General features: G+C 33.8%; 2 protein-coding genes across 3 annotated transcripts; both read right to left on the minus strand.

Moving 5' to 3' along the window:
- Nucleotides 1–1,242: 1,242 nt before the first annotated feature.
- Nucleotides 1,243–6,076, minus strand: LOC110602360 (F-box/kelch-repeat protein At1g55270). The gene is made up of 2 exons (XM_021739860.2): nt 5,685–6,076; nt 1,243–3,109 (listed from the first exon to the last, which is right to left on the minus strand). Exons 1-2 carry the CDS (start codon nt 5,742–5,744, stop codon nt 1,859–1,861), a joined length of 1,311 nt encoding a protein of 436 aa, XP_021595552.1. The 5' UTR covers nt 5,745–6,076; the 3' UTR covers nt 1,243–1,858.
- Nucleotides 6,077–8,016: 1,940 nt separating this feature from the next.
- LOC110600946 (DEAD-box ATP-dependent RNA helicase 37) lies at nt 8,017–17,885 on the minus strand. Of its 2 annotated transcripts, none has more exons than XM_021737903.2 (7): nt 17,748–17,885; nt 16,442–17,325; nt 16,266–16,349; nt 11,420–11,662; nt 10,873–11,040; nt 10,648–10,761; nt 8,017–8,769 (listed from the first exon to the last, which is right to left on the minus strand). In XM_021737903.2, the coding sequence occupies exons 2-7, from the start codon at nt 17,180–17,182 to the stop codon at nt 8,284–8,286; spliced, it is 1,836 nt and encodes a 611-aa protein (XP_021593595.1). In that variant the 5' UTR covers nt 17,183–17,325; nt 17,748–17,885; the 3' UTR covers nt 8,017–8,283. The 2 variants fall into 2 exon arrangements, with proteins under 2 accessions (XP_021593595.1, XP_021593594.1); XM_021737902.2 differs by having other exon boundaries at nt 17,682–17,841.
- Nucleotides 17,886–19,489: the final 1,604 nt, after the last annotated feature.

Consider the following 19,489-nt stretch of genomic DNA (forward strand, 5'->3'; position numbering starts at 1 on the left):
TTTTTTTTATATAAAAGTGGCATCATTATCTTATCATATGACATGCTTAATGGATTATTATGTCATCTGTAGAAAAAAAAAAAAATCATTCTAGCCATTTATAGTGCCCAAAATTAAAACATGTAAGATACACTAATTTCTATGTTAAAAATGCAGATAAAAAAGGTTTTAGATTTTTTTTTCTTTTATTCTATTAAAACTAAATATATATGTGGGAATTAATCTTTCTACAGATAAATAGATAAAGAGAACCACTAAAATAATATTAAAAAATAAAATTAATTATGTAATTTCCTAGTATTAAAATGTCTAAATGAAAAACAGTACACATAAATCCATGCTTAAAAATCTAAAGTTTCTGTTAGACAGAATCCAAAACAAAAGACATAGAACAAATGCTCTTAATAAAACATGAGCAACAGAGTCTAAACAAACTCATTTACAGCTAATGAAACCATAAAATAAGGCAATATTCTGAATGGAATTCCCCACTAATCCCAATATTATTATTTTTTTCAGCCCAACATTAAGCATATCAATATTCTTTCTAAATTCTTTAATCTTTCTTTAGCTGTTGGCTGTTGCACACGTGATCAGTTCCCACCTATATAAAGGATCACAAGTATTGCTTTCTAGACATCAAAAGGCAAGTCCTCAACTTCTCACTCTCTCCTTGAGCTTCAATGGAGGATCACAGAGAGATTTCAATTCACAGTGGCTTCCAAATGGATAACAAGGAGAGTGGTGCCCAAAAGAAAGGGAATGTAAAACAATCGGCTGCAGAGAATGAGAGAAGAGACATCAATGAACTGGCGGATGCTTTCATCAAGAACTTCCACAGTCGACTGAAAATTCAGTGCGGAGAGTTCAGCAAGCGTTAGCAGGAGATGATAGTACAAGTAGCTTCAACTATATCTGTGTCTAATTAATGGGAATGTTGTTGCAGAGTAGATTGTGTTAGTATTGGATAATTATGAGAAATCATAAAGTCTCTGCTTTCTTGAAGCAACTATTCTAGTAGCAAACTATACATTTTCCTATAATGAGTAGACACACTACAATAGAGTTCACAGTTACATCCTCAATTTAGTGTTTTATATGGATTTTCAATCAGAAATAAGATAATGTTTGTAGGAAAAGAACAAAAAAGGGCTCTTATCTGCTTAGTTTCCTGATCAATTGTTCTCCAGAAGGCTAACAATGTTTAGTTTATATCAGCATGCTCCTGACTAAAAGAATAAATGGATTAAACAGTTGATTTATAGCAACAGAGATGTAATCTAAGTATACATCGACTCATTTACATACACAAAGCATTTTAAACAAGAGATTACATACTACCAAGAAAAGATTCGACAAAAAAAAAACCTTGATATAATATTAATGACCTCATCTGGACCAAATAACCAAAATTTACAAGTATCTGATCTCTGTTCATAGATAACGAAATGACCTCATCTATTACCAAAATCAACAGGGACTCGCCCTTGCCTTGCAGCTGCAGGTGTAGCAGGTAAAGCATTACCACCATCCTGTTTCAATCTGTAATTGGACAAAGATTCCTCCATCCATCCATATTCTTCCTTGAATTTCAAATTCACCCACAAGCAAAATCATCATTTCATTTCTTCAAGCTTCAAAATATGTTGTGTGAACATCAAACCCAATCCCAGGGCAGATAAACGTGGATTCAACATCAACAAAAAAATATAAACAGCAGAACATCAATACAGTAAACTCACACTTGTGGTTTGGGAAGAGCAGACCCTAGTATCAGTGCAAATGTGATGACATATCATAACAAATTCACTAAAATGCAGGATCGTTAGAGCAAGCAAGGGCAAAATCGTTCTGGTTCTCATGCTTGAAGCACCTGGCAGTGGACAATGTGACTTTTCAAACCACCTCGACCAGAAATACTTGACCATATATTTGTTACAAGAGTCCTAAAATGACCTCTTCCAGCTATGTTCTCCCAAAGGTGAGGGTTACTCTCTACATGTTTGTCAGGACTGGAAACATCAACAAGACTAATGCTCATGTTGTTACGCACAATGCAAAGCTTCCCATTGAGGGGAACAAGAGCTGCAGCCTCCAAAGCATGAGAGTTCCCCAAATGGAGCTTACTATCTATAAATTTGTTCCATGAATCTGTGGCTCCATCATAAACTCTAAGCTTGCAGCCATCCTTGCAATCCAAAGCATAGAGCCGTCCATTTAAAGAGATGCTAGGATTACGCCAACCAGAAACCATCCCTTCACTAACAGGAGTCCAGCTATTAGTTTCAGGTTCATAGGCTTCACTCATGACCTCACGATGGGACCCAAGGCCTTTTAGAAACCACTTTCCATCATAAACTACACCGATAAATGGCACCATAGCTGTGCTCATATCTGAGATAAAGCTCCACCTGTTTTTGTTAGGGTCATAAACTTCAGCTGAGCGGAGGGTCCTTTGGATTCCTTCACACTCTCCACCAGCTACATATAGGCAATTATTTATAACACATGAGCCAAAGAAATGACGTTTCCGAAGCATGTCTGGTGCCCTATGCCATTTGTTTGTCCGAGCACTGTAGAAAATGACCCGTCTCATGGACCCCCTGAGTGGATCTTTCCCTCCAAATAAGTATAGGTGGCAACCACTTAGAACAGCACACCCAAAACCAAGGGCTTCAGAATATTCCCGGGGAACAGGTGGAAGTGGCTGCCAGAGCTGATAGACAGGATCAAAAGCATTCCATGATATCTTTCCATCACGATCCCGCTTGATGACATAAACCCACTCCTCGGCCATTCCTAGACTTTTCCTAAGAGAATAGAAGAAATTTCCAGCCAGTAGGCGGTACCATCTCTTACAAACTAGACGGAGTTTTCGATGTTCAGCTCGGGGAACTCGAATCAGACATGCAATAGCAAGATCATCAGGAAGGCCAGGCAGGAGCGGTAACTGCACTCGCGTCCTCTCCCTCCGCAAATTTTTACTCTTGTGTGCATTAGGATTTATGTCAGGCTGGAGGCAAAGTTTTGATCCAGGAACAAACTTCCGTGCCTCAGCAACTGTTTTTAGTCCAGAATCCACTTTGCAATAACATGATACAGAATCAACCTGGAATAATATTTATGTTAGAATACAAGAAAAGTTGCACAGATATCATTCAGACAAATATTTAGATAAGCTGCTTATATAAGTATTATTAAAAAATGTTGAGACTTCAATCAAACAGGATCTAGGAATATAGCCTCTTGATATTCAGAATAACAAATTGGATTTCATTTGACAAACAGATCAATGGGAAGTAGCTCCAAGTTCATAGGTAAATCCATTCTGTATCATTACCAGGTCTGATAACAACATGTACAAGAAACTATTGATACTGATATAATTAATACATAAAGCACAAAGGCTAGAATTTGCAAGAAAATATTGGTTCCAAGGGCTCATCATGAATATCATATCATTAGGTCAAGAAGGAAAAAAACATAACTTTCTTTTTCCTTTTTCTGTGGATGAAGAACTTAATACAGTAAAAAAAATTTTTTTAAAAAATTACAAGGATGACGATAAGGAATCTCTTCTGATTTTTTTTTTTGTACATGAGTATGTGCGCACGCATGAGAGAGAAAGAGAGAGAAGCCTTAGCACAGAGATATGCTGCACACTAGATATTTACCAAGGAATGTGCTTTAATACCAAAAGCACTAAATAACTACAAACACAGCACAAGAAGTAAACTACAAATATCCTTTCCTTTCTGACATCCCGTAAATTCAATTATGGGAAGGCAAACCAGCCACTATTCAAAAAATCAAAAGTCTGTTCCAAACAGTCAAATGGACAAGTATTGTATGAGCATGAGACTCATGACTATTATAGCAATGTTGTATAGATCTCTTTTTTCAGAACAATTTGTCAACATTAATCCTAGTAAGTAGTACCACTAACAAGCAACAGTCAACATGTGGAAGAACAAGATTAACTTAATCACCAGTTTTATTAAGATATTCAGGACATGAGGGTCATATATTTGTGCCTTTTAATTTTCCTTGTAGGTTGCAATTTATCAGGCTTGTGCTGGATTTTGCACAGACCCATTAGAAATACTACCAAGTTGTCACAGTAGTTCACAAATGGAATAGACAAAAGGTTAGTACAGAACAGCATCATAATAAGAAATACCCACAATAATAAAGATTTGCTTCCACTTTCCAGTTCACCAGCTTCTTAATGTTTGGTAATTTTCATTTCAGCAATATCAAGAGCTGAGATTATTATGCATATTTTGCATTTCTTTAAGTGCCTGCATTGCATTTTTCTATTCTGTAAAAGAATGCAAACTTGTCCATTCTTCCTTCTTCTCTGTACAAAAACCACTTATCCAAGTACTGGTAACAAATAGTGTAAAACAACAAATGAACCCAAATTCAAGCCATCTCCCATTTAAGACATCTCATACTCGATACTATTCAATTCACTCATTGCAATGGAATATAGTGTACCCTGAACTCACAAATAAATGGGGTCTACGGTCTAGTGTCTACCTAAACTTGTGGAGGGGAGTCCAACATATTTGTGAGATAGAATGCATTATTTTCTAGTGCACCCATGCATGTATAATTTACCCTTATAGTCAATTCCATTTTCCTCAGATAAGGATTAAGTTCAACATGATTCTTTTCTTACCTTCATGAATGCTATCCAACAAGTAAATGAAGCTAAACATATACCAACCTGTGAAGTATTCGAGTCTCCAAGAAGCAAAACAATATATAGGTACAGATCCATATTCCATAGTAAAAACATATATATAAGAATTTTTTTTTTTTTAAAAAAAACCTAGATTAATACTGAGGATGCCCTGTCATAGTTCCACAGTTTTATGCTTAGATCCCCCCACAAGTTGTACTTGCAATCTGATGCACCTTGCAAAATTATTATTTCCTAATGATAAAATTTCTACTGATTTTTTAAAAGAAAATAATATATCAAATTTAATTCAGAAGTAATTATGTCCACAAAACTATATATGCAAAGCACATGAACTTAGAAATTAGAGATAAAAGCTGAACAATTAAGAAAGTGAAGTCAGAAGTTACAAAACCAAAAGAGATAAGATTCATTCACATGCATATCCAATTCAACGTTCTCCTCCAAAAAACAAGTTGCCTAATAAGAATCAGTAAATGACATCTAGAGAAACTTGTAAAGGAGAAAACACAAGAAAAGCAGATTGATAAAAAGTAAACAGTAAACACATTCTCACATATGCAAGACGAAAATACTATGAATTCAGCTCAAATTGCATAATTAGCAAGTCATTTATCTAGTATCTTCAAGAAGACAACAAAACAAAATCCCAAAACCTAAAAACGCAACTAACTGAAAAAAAAAAACAACCAATTCTCAAAAGCGCATACCAATTCAGGCTCCCAAAATCTAACTCCAAAATGTACAAGAAACCAGCTATTCTATCTGGATGCCCTAAAAACAGTGCAAAAGTCAAAAAAAAAAAAAATAAATAAACAAATGCAAGCAATCAAAGGAACATCCATCCCCGAAATTCTAGCAGAATCTTCATTTTTCACACCGAATTCAACAATTGGATATGTAAAAATTTTTAAAAAAATCTAGGAAAACAAGAAGAAGGATGAAGAACAAGGCATTGAAGATCAAGTGAGCTTACAAGTGGAGCATGAACTCTAAACCCAGTAGGAGCATTTGATGATTGTCGTTGGTCTTCCATGGTTTAGAAGCAGAGATTCATAGAGGGAAAATTAGAGGTCAGAGAGAGACGCTTGTTGAGACCCAGATCGAGAAAGGCAATTGAGAGTTGAGAGAGAGAGAGAGAGAGAGGTTCAAGAGTCAAAACTCAAACAGGTTTGGCCGTTTCGTTGTTGATAATATCGTTTCTAACCTCTACAAATGCAAACAAAGAAACAACAAAAAAGAAACAAAGAGATGAAAATGAGTTCTTGCACCTTAAGAGCTACAAAACGTGAAATCTCCAATCTCTCTCTCTCTCTCTTACATAAACAGCTGGACCCATTGGGGGCTTCATTCAACAACTTCTTCAAGGTACAGTTTCTCTGAAGAAAAGTTTATTTATTTTTTAATTAAATGCAGCATTAATTTGTGTTGGATTTTTATTTATTTTTTTATTTTGTATGTGGGATTTTAATTGCAAACTTTTTTTTTTTTGCATTAAATTGAAACTCTTGATTTTAATTAAATGAAGATGAAAGCGATCAGTGGGTCTTGCTATTGTTTAATTCATTTTTTGGTCAACCCCCATCTTGGGGGCAAATAAGAAAGAGATGAAGACTGAAGCGTGTCTTTGATTGAAAATTGGAATTTATATATTTTTTTTAATAATTAGCTTGACACTTGATATTTTATCATTTTAAAAATAATTTTAATATTAATAAATTAAATTTAGAGGATTCTTATTTTCTCGAGTTTTCGACTAACCCATATAAAATATATAAATTTTAAAATTAAAACTCAATCAATATTATCTATACATTTTCAAAATTAAAAGTGTATTTTAGAAAATTCATATTTGTTAACAAGGATTATGACATCATATAAATTTCATGGTTAAATAAATCAAATGATGTTTTCAAATTATAAAATTTTTGTATATATATGTGCTATGGTATGATTAGCAGGGTTGACAAAGGCTTTGTTGCAATTATGCCCTTCCATTATCCAACTGAGTTGAGTTCCACCTAAATTTAATTTGAATGCATATTTATCTCACTAAAAATCACTTTTATTACTTTAATTTTGTATTTATTTATTCAATTTTTAAATTATAAAATAATTTATTCTTTATATTAAAGTGTAATTTTTGTGGTTTTTTTTAATGATAATCATAATTTTAATGAGTTGGAAGATGTTTGCATTACTGTTAAATGTTATTGTCATGGGAGAATTTATATATCTTATAATTCAGACTATTAATTTTGACAAAGTCATAATGTGCAGTAGCTTCAGGCTCACAAATCCATATAATTTTTATTAATTATTTCATTAATATTTAATTTTAAATCTATTTACTGATAAAATATTATTTTTTTTTTTTAACTTCCAATAAATAAATAACATAGCTTAATGGTGATGTAGGGATGAGCAGAAGTAGAGATAATGATGTGATAAAAATATGAGCAAGCGTAGTTGCTCTTTTGGAATGATCTCCACATGTCAAACAAATATAATATATAAAAGAAAAAATTATTATTTGATTCTTATATAAAATTTAACATCTCTCATTTCTTTCTGCCTTAAAAACATCCATGACTTCTTCAATAGGAGGCAGCAAGTTAAAGCAAATAAGTCCTATTTTGGGCAAGAAAGTATTTTTCTCATTTAATTTTTACTTGTTGGAGGTATTGGTTAGTTTCTAAGTTTTTGTCTTAATAGGTGGTGGTTCTAACTTAGCTTCCCTATGGTTTTAATGGCTTATTTGACTATACCAATTTCTTATCTTAATTAATTAAAGACGCCTTGTACTTTCTCTAACTTCCCATATTGACTTTTCTCTTTTTTCTTTTTGATGTCAAGTGTTTGGCCAATGTGTGAATCCATAACACTGTTCATTTAATTATTTTCCTACTATTTAGTTGTTTTTCTTTTGAGTAAAAAAAAAAATCACATTAACAATGCTTCCATTCCTACATGTTATTGTAGGTTGAAAGATCAACTCAATCATCCGGCCAATATAAAAACTAAGAATATTTCATCACATAACATTCATTTTCCAATATCACTTTGTATTTTACTTCAGTGGCCACCGAAATATTACAAAAGCCTCTTAAAAGTTTCTTTCAAAGGGGAAGAAGATAAATCAAAGTTGCAGGAGCTTATACAGTCTCTTTCTCCCTTACAAAGTGGTTGAAAAGAACATATGCTTAAGAGATCAACATGGATTCTTATGCCTATGCCTCTCCCCCTGCATTTTATACAACACATCATCACCCAACAAATTTGCATTAATGAAAGGGGAAAAAGAGAGATTAAAAAGAAGAAGAAGAGCACCAAGCAATTCCTACTTTATTAGAACTTTTTCACTGAAGCCTACCAACATTATACAATTCTATTCCAGCAGCCCAACCCCGAACTTACATCCCCTCTTCAATGATAACAACTTCTAAAAGTATAGTAAACAAAAGATGGCTAAAACACTTACTAACCAAAAAAGAGAAAAAAACTCACTCCACCAGTATAACTTAGGGGACAGTCCACAACCACTAGACACCAAGCACTGTAAGCAAGTTCCGTCATTAATCCCATGCACTGGTCATCCCTGAACCATATCCTCCATATCCACCAGAAGCCCCATGTCCACTGCTGGTGTTTGCTCCACCATAATAATCTGAACTGCCTCTGCTGAATGAAGAATCCCTTCGAAAATCACGGCCACCAAATCTGCCTCCTCCAGAACGACGGTTCCTTCCTCCACCATAAGAAGAACGAGCTGCATAACGAGAGAGCCAAGCAGGTACTTCTTGGTTTGATTCTTGCATTAAATCAGCTAGAGACCTTGCCAATGATGCATTACCCTCATTGAAGAAGGCAGTTGCAAGACCAGTTTTCCCTGCTCGTCCTGTTCGTCCAATCCGATGGACATAATCATCAATATCATTTGGGAAATCAAAGTTGACTACATGTGCCACATGAGGGATATCAAGTCCACGAGCTGCAACATCAGTTGCTACCAAGATTGGGGTGTTACCACTTCTAAATGATCGCAATGCCTGTTCTCTTTCCTGCAATGTTTAAGAACACACTATATCACTTTATTTACTCTTTTAAACCTAATTCCATATAAATAAGTTACAAGATGCTTCAAAGTTATGCAATGGTAGTTCTAGGGTTTACGACCGCAAGGGTGTAGATACTTTTTCCCTCCCTTTTTTTTTATATTCTGAAAACAAGAAAGCCTAGCTGCACGATTGATTTGTGCAACATTGGCCTATTTAGTCCTGCCCTTGGCCTATTAGCATTTAAGGTCAGGAATCAAACATGGGTGGTGCAGGCCTGCCTTCACCTCCAAGCCATGGTTTTTAGTTGACAGCAAAGTTGTAGTTTTGATTCAAGTATTAAAAGCAACAACTTCACACAAATATGTTGAAGTGTAAGACTTCAAACTCTCCCTTGTAGTACCGCATTAGATAAGATAACAAGGAGCTAGATGAGAAAACAAGGAGAACACAAGAGACACAACCTTACGCACACAGGACTATATCAAACAGTACATACTTAACAAGCGCCAAGAAGAGAAGCAGGGAGGGGAAATGGAAGGAGAAGATCAAGAAAGGAGAGAAAAGTGGAAGAGAGAATTAAGAGAGAGTAATTGTTTTATTATATTCTGAATTCAATTCCATCAGTTACAATACAGTTCCTATTTATACAACACATTCCTCTATACACTTCTATTATCCTTATTATCATAACAATTACATTGATTCAGATTGTAAGACATGCGTATAAGGTTACAGCACACCTAATAATAGCCTTTTTCAGCAATAATAATGGAAAATAAATATATTCATTGGATAAAATCTTTTTGATAAATTTTAGCCTATTAGAATTTAAAATGTAATTTAAATTAAAAATTTAGTAGAATGCAACTGAAATGGGAAAGGAAGAAACCTATTCTGATTAATTAAAGTTTATAGATCAAGACATAGGGTTTTGCACTAACTAATCACCATAAATCACTAGTAACTTCCTATTCAAATAGAATCATTATATAAACGAGAGAAAATTTGGATCAGCAATTTTCACAGTTCTAGTACATGAATATACCATGTTTTGGATGATGCTTTCAGGAATGCCACTCAGAATGGTGGCGACGAATTAGATATCAGTGATCTAATTTGAATTAGTATTCATCTTTGTTTTGATGACATTTTAAATGAACGATAAAATAATTCTTCTGTCATTTTGATTTTATACTCTGAACAATAATCTAGAGGTACACACATTGACCATCTCACTTCATAAAATACATCATCCATATGTTTTTGACAAACAATAACAAAGTGCAACACTGAAATTGTATCTTTTAAAAAAGATATCATCCAGTTACTGTTAGTGTCTGTCTCTATGTGAGGAATATGCTAGTTTACAATCTCAATTTCCAAAAAGCTACTTCATAACTTTGACAAGCAATAATAACATAGTGCACAAAAACAATTATCTTAACAATAACATAGTGCACCAAAACAATCATGTCTTCTCTTCCCCCACCCCCCACCCCCCAAATAAAAAAAAATCCAATTGCAACTAGCTTGGTGGCTATCTCCACAGATACAGCATTATCACTTTGTCGAGAATAACAAGGCCCCAAGAATACCATCCCAGACAATGAACTGAATGTTATAAAGGAACAAATTAACAACCTATTGAAAAGACTGCTTATCATTACATTTTTCTTAATGTACCATTTGCATGTCAAGCAATAGCACTGACTACCAAGTACCAACCTACAGATTTTACAAACCACAAACTAAAATGTCAGCTAAGGACATTAAAGGACCATGAAAGATTTTAGCAATTGAACTCCATAAAACATGAGACATGCTATTGGGACCGTATATATCCAGAATACAAAAAAATGTCCCAGAAATGAACAAATATACCTGTTGTGTTCTATCGCCATGTATACTAGTAGCAGGGAATCCATTAACGCATAACCAATGTTCAAGTGAATCAGCACCCTTCTTTGTCTCCACAAAAACTAATGTTAAAGCTTGCTGAAAAGTGAACCACAAAAGCAACAGTTAACACTAATCAGACTATATAAGCAAGAGTCACGGCAGGGAAGAAACAAAAGTAGATAAAGCAAAAAAGAAAAATCTGGTTACCCTGCCCTGAACACCATTTGCCCTTTGTGCATGAAGAAGGTCCATAAGGTGACTTCTTTTGTCAGACTCATGAACAAATTCAACTCTTTGGACAATTAAATCAGTACTTGAGCCCACTCGTCCAACAGCCAAAAAGATATAATTGTACAAGAAATCAGAAGCTAGTCTCTGCATCACAAGAAAAGAGAGAGAGAGAGAGAGTGAGTGTTGAATGGTATCAGACAGATGAGATTGAAGTATCATTCCCTCTGTAGATCTATGCACCCAGAACAAATTCTGCCTTCCCACAAGTTAACAAAAGGATAAAAAATGAAAAAAAAAAAACAAAACAAAAGCAATAGATAAGAGAAACACAACAGTTTTCTTGCTTGTAAGTTAACATAAATTTCCCAAACCATAGATATTTCAGCTATTAAACTATCAGAATTTAATGATGCCAAGAGATAAGTAATGGCAGCAAGAAACCTTTTTTGCCTTTTGGACAATACCATTGCCTGGAAAATAAAACTAATAGTTAAAAGATAACTTAACCGAAAGGAAAGCAGACCTGTATCTCCCTTGGAAAGGTAGCACTGAACAACATCGTTTGTCTTGCACCTGGTCGAGGCATATCATTTTGCTCCACAATTTTTCTTATTTGTGGCTCAAAACCCATATCCAACATTCTATCTGCTTCATCTAGGGCCAAATACTTGACCATCTGTAACGAAACTCTAGCTCTCTCCAACAAATCTACCAGTCTTCCTGGGGTTGCTACAATAATATCAACACCTCTCTCCAGTTCACGCAGCTGCCAGATAAATTTCATCCATAAAAAATGGATCAAAGTATCGAAAGTAATCTAAGTAGCTCTAGAATAGGATCTGTATGTGCTCAAGATTTGAAACATGAAATAAAAGAAATCATAAGAGAAAACAAGAACAGGCATATTAAAACTTGTAGAAGTTGCCAATTCATTTACATAACAAAATAAACATAAACATATGCCGACAACACAAAGAGATTGATAAAGTGATCTCCAACAAAAGGCTCAATGTTCGTTTGGGGTTGGATCTGGTAGAGAATAAAAGAGAAAGTGGCAAAGCTTGATGGTGAGAAGCTAAATTGATGGAAACCGAGTTGCTACAAATTTTAAGCAGCCAAGAATCAGATCTCCTGATTACATGCTTGATTGGTGAACTGGCAGGCAAAATACTAGGGAACCATGTTAGTGTAAAGATTCGTGACAAAATAGCATGAGAGTAAGTTAGAGGATTAATTAAAGCAAAAAACCACAAAAAATAGGAGGCCTGTTCAAGGGCTGTGAACAGTTATTACAGCACTAGAACCTTTACATAAGAAACATGAAAATAAGCACATATCATAAAGGAAAAAGAAAGAATGAAATAATACCAAAACAGACACACATGATTTCAAAAGACAAACCAAATCCAATATTTTATTGCTAATGTTCCACTTGATCTAGGGAAATGTCAGAAAAATAGCACTATAACCTTTACATAAGAAACATGAAAATAAGCACATATCATAAAGGAAAAAGAAAGAATGAAATAATACCAAAACAGACACACATGATTTCAAAAGACAAACCAAATCCAATATTTTATTGCTAATGTTCCACTTGATCTAGGGAAATGTCAGAAAAATAGCACTATAACCTTTACATAAGAAACATGAAAATAAGCACATATCATAAAGGAAAAAGAAAGAATGAAATAATACCAAAACAGACACACATGATTTCAAAAGACAAACCAAATCCAATATTTTATTGCTAATGTTCCACTTGATCTAGGGAAATGTCAGAAAAATATTTTTTAGAACTTTTTGGCGAAAAATGAATTAATTATTTTTGTTTGGTTGAAGTATAGAAAATCAGATGGATTACTTATTGCCATTTAGAATAAAATGAAAAGTATTAGTATCTTCCAAAAAATAACTATGCTAACCAATTTTCCCAAACAATATGAACACCAGAATGAAGAAAACATCTTCAAGTAAAACAAACAGGATTAAATGTGAAAAAATCACAGGAGTTTACAATGGCCTAAGAGTTTTCCCTCATCCAGCAAGGACTACAGCTTCGAAATAATTCTGAACATTAGCAAAAGACTAACTTGGAAAAAGCCATGCATATTAAATTCTGAAATCCCTTAGAAACTCTGATCTAAGATAAAATTATCAATGGAACTCCGTTTTGCAGGATAATCTGAAAATCTCAACTACCATAATTACATATTTGGCCATGATAAAGGAATAAAACCTAAAGTAGAAACTGATGTTACCCCCAACTTTCCAGAACTTGACCTACAAAACCAGGTGATGATGCCTGCATTGAACTTTTCTAGGGGACTGCACAGAAAACGATCTACAGTAATCTCCATTAATTGGCAGAAGTCAGCCCTAAGATCAAAAGGGTGCATTATAATGCTGTGGGAATGAAAAAATGTAGCTTCAATTTTTGCTATATTACATTTGATCTGTGGTAATTGGATATGATGTGCCTGAGTGTGAAGGGAAATAAAATTTTACTAATTTGAAGTGTGAACATAAGTGGATACATCAGAGACAGGTAGTGAAGAGAAAGAAATCAAAATTGCAATGTTAAGTTGATTATGACATGAAATTGCCATGGACACAATGTTTTCTTGCCAAACAAGAGACAAGAATGAATAGTATCCCCCCTTTGAATATTACCAAGGGACTCAGACCAAGAATTTTAAGAATGTTTACATGCTATGCAACCCCTTGCAATAAAAAATAAAGTCAGCTTCTTGATAAAAAATATGTTATGCCTGTTAGCTTGAAATGTGAATTGAAAGTTGTAAAACAAACCCAAGTTCAAGTCTGCACTCAAGTACTGCTCGCCAAAATGGTTTTGCATAACAGCCATTATGTTACCACATTACTATTATATGTAAGCAAAAGAAAAGAAAAAAGAAAATAAAAGAGAGAAAGAAAAGATTGTGAATTAGCAGTGACAGCTGTTACACAGGTTTCCCTTTCTTTTTTCAGAGCAGGCAGCTATATTGGGTCTTTTGTTCCTGATTTATATATATTTCCTATTCGGTTTCATTTTCTTTCAACTTTTCAATCCATCAAAAAGTGTTTGACCCACAGATAAATTTTCTAACCCCAAGGCATGCATTATCGAATATATCACTAATCTTATGATTTCAAATGGCCAAAATCCATGAAGAACATGATCGTGCTCAAATGAGTTTACACATTGCATAACATTCAACAGCTAAATTTCCCCTCTAATGCAATAAAGACATTAGACCTGCTTGGTTTAGTTGTTTGAGACAGTTGAGCTGAACATGACAACTGGTAACTGATAGCAATTTGATAACTTTTGATTGTTTGGTATGATTTTGATGATTATTGCTGTTCTTATGTGAAATTACCATTACGAGGACGTATGGATTTGTTGGACATAACTGATAATTGGTAGCCGATAGTTGTTGCTGCTAGCTGACAAGAGTTGATTTTGGTAAAAATTTGTGTAACTACAACTGTTTGGTATGTGAATTGTTGATAAGGGTATATTCATATAATTTATTTACTATTAAAATAAATATATAATTATTAACTTATTATATTGGATTTTTAGTATGAAAAAAGCAACAACAATTCACAAAAAGCTCTAATTTTACAACTTTTCCAAATGCAGCAATTTAGGAGGTCTATCGGCTGAAAAGTGAGTTTATCAACGGTTGCCCCAAACCTCTAATCCAAACATCCCGTATGCGTATTTTTCTTAAAAGCACATTTTAACAAATCATGTCATTTTCCTATTTAGACTCTATTTCCTTATAGCTTATATTTGGAAAATATTTCCAATAGAAAATAAAAAATATTTTTCAAGAAGACAATTACTTCGCATTGTTGGCTTGTAGTGTTAAAAAGATAAAGAATAGTAATAAATTTATGTTAAAAAATAAAGTATATTGATAAATTTATATATAGTAGTGTGTTAATAAGATTCTCAAAATCTAAAAAATGACTTCCCTTTTGAAAAGAAGAATCCAATTCCTTAAAAATGACTTAAATTTCCTCTCGACCAGAAAAATACTTTTCATTGACCAATTTTTCTGAGTCCTAAATATTAGAAAATATGGAAAATATTTTTCCAAAAAAATATTCTTTGTGAAACAAATAGAGGTTTAATATATTATACAAAGAAAATAATTGCCAAAAATAATAATTAACGAATTATAACTAACTTCCTATAAATATAAATACATAGTTACTTGACCATTATTTCTGATATTTTAATAGGTATTTATTATTTTTATCATTATAAACTTTCAATCATGTAACAAATTAATTAGGAAAAAAATATTATTTTGTTATTAACAAGTTTTGACAGGGCCATCCTCCATCCAAACAAAAAATGAAGTCAAAACAACTATCATTTGATTGGAAAAACTTCCCTTTGGAGGTTTTATTATCATCTACTATTGGATGCTCCAACAACTATGAGCTGCTGATATTTTGATTTAGCAAATGGGTTGACCAAGCTGTTGGAGTCCAAAAGCATTAGCTTGCCTCCACCAGCCAAAGCCCTCATTGTACAAAATTCCATTACCTGATTTTCACTCAACGATAAAAGCCAATTTTGATAGGATATTTCTCATTAAGGAGTAGCTATTAACTACCATGGCCCTCTTTACAGATGTGTTTTGTTCCCCAGAGCGCAATTAACCCAGCACCACCCACACCCTTCCCAGGATACACTTGATCCATACCCATTCCCATTTCCCTACACAGATAAGCAGCTTTTCCCCAAAGAAACGAACTATTTTGCAGACAGCAGTTTCAAAAAGCTGCATTAATGCAGAATGCTGCATAAGGGCTGTATGTTGAACAGATTAACAAAAGAAGCACCAGTAAAACTTGCAAACATCAGTATCAAAACCTATATTTTAAAACTTGCACCAGTAAAATCACTATGGTAAAATCAAGCGTGGAAGCAGAAAATTACATTCATATAACAGTAACCATAATTTCAAAGAAAAAATTCATCAAGATACCAAAGGAAGAAAAGATAACTAAAGAGAAATCAATGAAAAAGCTTATCATTAAAAAGCTAAACACAGCATCATACCTCACCAAATTTGCAGTAGTAAAAGAACAAATATCAAGAATTTGAATCCTAATGGATCAAAATAAAGGGAAAAAACTTCTTGCTCTCCCAACAGAAAAAAGTCAAGAGTTCAGTTTCATACATCCAACATAAATATCCAATAGACACAATCAAACATCATCAATCAAGAAAAAGAAAACATAACCAACGATAGGAGATATCACCACCACTACCCCGGTACCACCAACGCCTAACAGAGAAAAGGAACAATGATGGAAAAATGGGAAAAGAAAATAATACAAACCTGTTGATTAATTGGTGCTCCTCCATAAGCAACAACTACCTTAACACCTGTTTGATAGGAGAATTTCCTTGCTTCCTCATGTATCTACAAGCATCACCATGACATATAAGATTCACCTACAGTAGGTAGCACAAAAATGAGCACATAACATAAAAAACCATTTGTACAAAACCCACCTGCATCGAGAGCTCCCTTGTTGGAGAAAGAATAAGAGCTAAAGGGTACACTGCACGTGCACCACGCGGTGGCCTCTGTGCACTCTGCCCTTGCATTTTCATAATTCCACTAATAATTGGGAAACAGAAAGCTGCAGTCTTGCCAGAACCAGTCTGAGCACATGCCATCAGATCCCGGCCTCCAAGAGAGATTGGGATGGCATGTCGTTGAACAGGTGTTGGTTTCACATACTTGCACCTGCGGATGTTCTGATTCAATGCTTCACCCAAGTCAATCTCTGCAAAGGTGTTTACAGGTGGAGGGACATTTTCCCCACTTGTCTCGACTGGAATATCCTCATATGCATCAAAGTTAATACCAGTGTTCTCTTGCTCAGTAAATGCCTCCTCTGTGTCGTCATCATCAGCGAATGGGTTCACCTCCGGCTCCCTCCCACGAACCCAACCACCACTTCTGTTTCCCCAACCACCACTTCTACCACCTCTATAGTCATTTCTGGGAGCCCCCCAACGGGATCCACCATATCCCGGACGATCATTACTTGTTGCAGGCCCACTGTAAGCTGGAGCTGGTGGGTCCGAAGAGGGCATACGATTACGGAGGTGTGGAGGGACATAGGTGGATCGAGGAGGAGCTGCAGAAGTTGTGCCTACACTTCCATTGTTAGCAGAAGAACCTGCCACTGTGTTCTCAGCTGCAGAATTTGCAGCCAAATCGGCCCATGAAGTTCGAGTACTCATCACAATACACAACACACAAACTCCAATAGCAAATCCCTTTTCTCCAAAGAAAAAGATAAATATATTTACTTCTGAATCCTCAACAATCTTAAAGCAATTCCCTTTTTGAGACCAAACTTAAATTTATAGCCGAAATTGAAACCCTGCACACAGAATAAACCCATCAAAATTCTCGATCTGCAACTGAACAAGCCGCATTTAAGAAACTAATAAAAGCAAATAACAAGAAGAAGAAGAAAAGCAAGGCTCATATTTTGTCAGCTAAAAGCAAATACCACAGGAGCTCAGACTGAGCACACTAAAACTAAACTGTAAGGGTAGAAACAGAGAAAGAGCTAAAGCATCCACAACTATTGACAAAGTTTTCCCAGTAAAGCGTATCTTTTCACCCACCACCAAACAAAGCAAAATCAAACCTGATCTACTTCTATCAACAAACCCAAATAACACATCAAACTAAAAAATGAAATGCAGCAACTCCAAATCCAAAAACACATACTCTAGCCTTTTTTTAACCACAAACCAAGTAAATCTGTCCGCGCAAATACAGAAAGAAAGAGAGAACCTGTCGAAGAAATAGATAGGAAAAACCCTATAAATCAAGGAGACGTAGCAAAGATGCTATCGTGTAAGATCCAGGAAAAAAATAAGCAGTAGAAACAGGAGAAAGAAGAAAACCCTAACATTTATACAGAAATCTCATTTTTACCCTTGCTTAAAATTAAGTTTCCAACGCAATCAAATCTTTTAATTGAACCAATAAAAAAAAATCTTTTAATTGAAAAAAGTAAATTTATTTATTTTTAAAAAATTAAAATAGATATTTTCCAATTGTTACCAGTAAAATATTTATTTCCTTATCTTTAAATATCACAAATTATTTATTAATTCAATCAGAATAAAAATAAATAAATCTCAAAATATGAAAACAAACAAATTGCGATGGAACTCGTTTGAGAGTTTGGATGGGGAAATAGGGAAAAAAAAATTGATTTTCCAAATTTTTTTTATTTGAACATCAATTAAAAAGGAGTATATAAGAGAAAGGAAAATAAAAGAGGAAAAATCATATTTCTCTACACTTGTTTTTTTGTTGACAATGTTTTTCTTAATCGGTAGAAAATAGAAAAAAATTGAAAAAATAAATTTTAATTATATTAAAATACTTAAATGTCGTTTGTTATTTTAAAACCTTTATTTCTTGACTTGTGAGAGTATAGTAGTTGTGTTCTATATTAGAGAAGTTGTATTTCTCCAACACAACAAACACTTAAGGAAAAGAAAATAAAAAAATAAAATTTTTTTTCTCTCTTTTATTTTTCCTCTTTATGTCTAAATAAAATTAAATAAATAAAATAACTTTTTATTTTCTTTAATAAATAACTCTTTTACTTGAATTTCTTATTTTTTCGAAATAAAATATTTGGAGAAAAATAAGGACAATTTTGCTCTTTCCTTTATTTATCTCCTCTAGCTAAACAAGAGAAAGTATATTTTCATGGTTATTTTACATTGATTATTTTACTCTCTCTTTTCCACCTTTCCAAACATACTCTAATTATCCAAACAAAGGGTAAAAGACCTCAATTTGTTTATTGTTGCTCTATTAGCAAGCAGGCTTGGATGATACTTGAGAATCCTAATATTGTAATTGGATATGTGGAAAATAAGAGGGGAGGAAAATAATGAGGTATTTTCACTTTCCTTTGTTTGGAAAGAGAACAAAAAATTAATGAGAAAAAAAAATCACCTTTATTTTTATTTTCTATCCAATTTAAAGAAAAAATATGTAACTTTTATTTTAAATTTATAATTATGTCCCTGTATAAACAATAAAAAAAAGGAGATTTATAATTTAGTTTCTGAATATTATAATTATTCACAAGTCAGTCCTTACATTTTCAGAAACCTATTAAAATGTTTTTATTTTTTTTCCATCAACAAAATAGTTCTTCCGTCTATTTTTGCCGTTAAAAATATAGCAAAAAATCAAATTATCCCCCTTCTTTTTCTCATCCTTCTTCTTCTTCTTCTTCTTCTTCTTCTTCTTCTTCTTGTTGCTTCGATTTTTCTTTTTATTATTTTTCTTCTTCCTGTAGTGAAGCTGATATTCTTTTATGGTTTTCTTCCTTTTTATGTTTTCCTTTCATTGTTTTGAGCTCTAACTGGATTGGTATTTTCTTTTCAGCTTCTGTTGTATCAATGGGCACCAGCAAGCTTCCTAAGAATTTCACCTTATCCCAGGATAGTATGAAGGCGACTCTAGCTGCTTTCAAGGCCAGCAAATTCGTAGCTGATGTGACCTAA

The sequence above is a fragment of the Manihot esculenta genome, chromosome 15 (assembly GCF_001659605.2).
Source record: "Manihot esculenta cultivar AM560-2 chromosome 15, M.esculenta_v8, whole genome shotgun sequence".
NCBI classification, from domain to species: Eukaryota; Viridiplantae; Streptophyta; class Magnoliopsida; order Malpighiales; family Euphorbiaceae; genus Manihot; species Manihot esculenta.

What these genes read in the sequence shown, in the direction of transcription:
- LOC110600946 (XM_021737903.2), bottom strand. Translation starts at nt 17,182, where the DNA reads ATGAGTACTCGAACTTCATGGGCCGATTTGGCTGCAAATTCTGCAGCT. An exon ending in GAGCACCAATTAATCAACAG is followed by an intron (nt 11,663 to 16,265) that starts GTTTGTATTATT and finishes TTTATCTGGCAG; the next exon opens with CTGCGTGAACTGGAGAGAGG. An exon ending in CCTTTCCAAGGGAGATACAG is followed by an intron (nt 11,041 to 11,419) that starts GTCTGCTTTCCT and finishes CTTGTGATGCAG; the next exon opens with AGACTAGCTTCTGATTTCTT.
- LOC110602360 (XM_021739860.2), bottom strand. Translation starts at nt 5,744, where the DNA reads ATGGAAGACCAACGACAATCATCAAATGCTCCTACTGGGTTTAGAGTT. An exon ending in TTAGAGTTCATGCTCCACTT is followed by an intron (nt 3,110 to 5,684) that starts GTAAGCTCACTT and finishes ATATTATTCCAG; the next exon opens with GTTGATTCTGTATCATGTTA.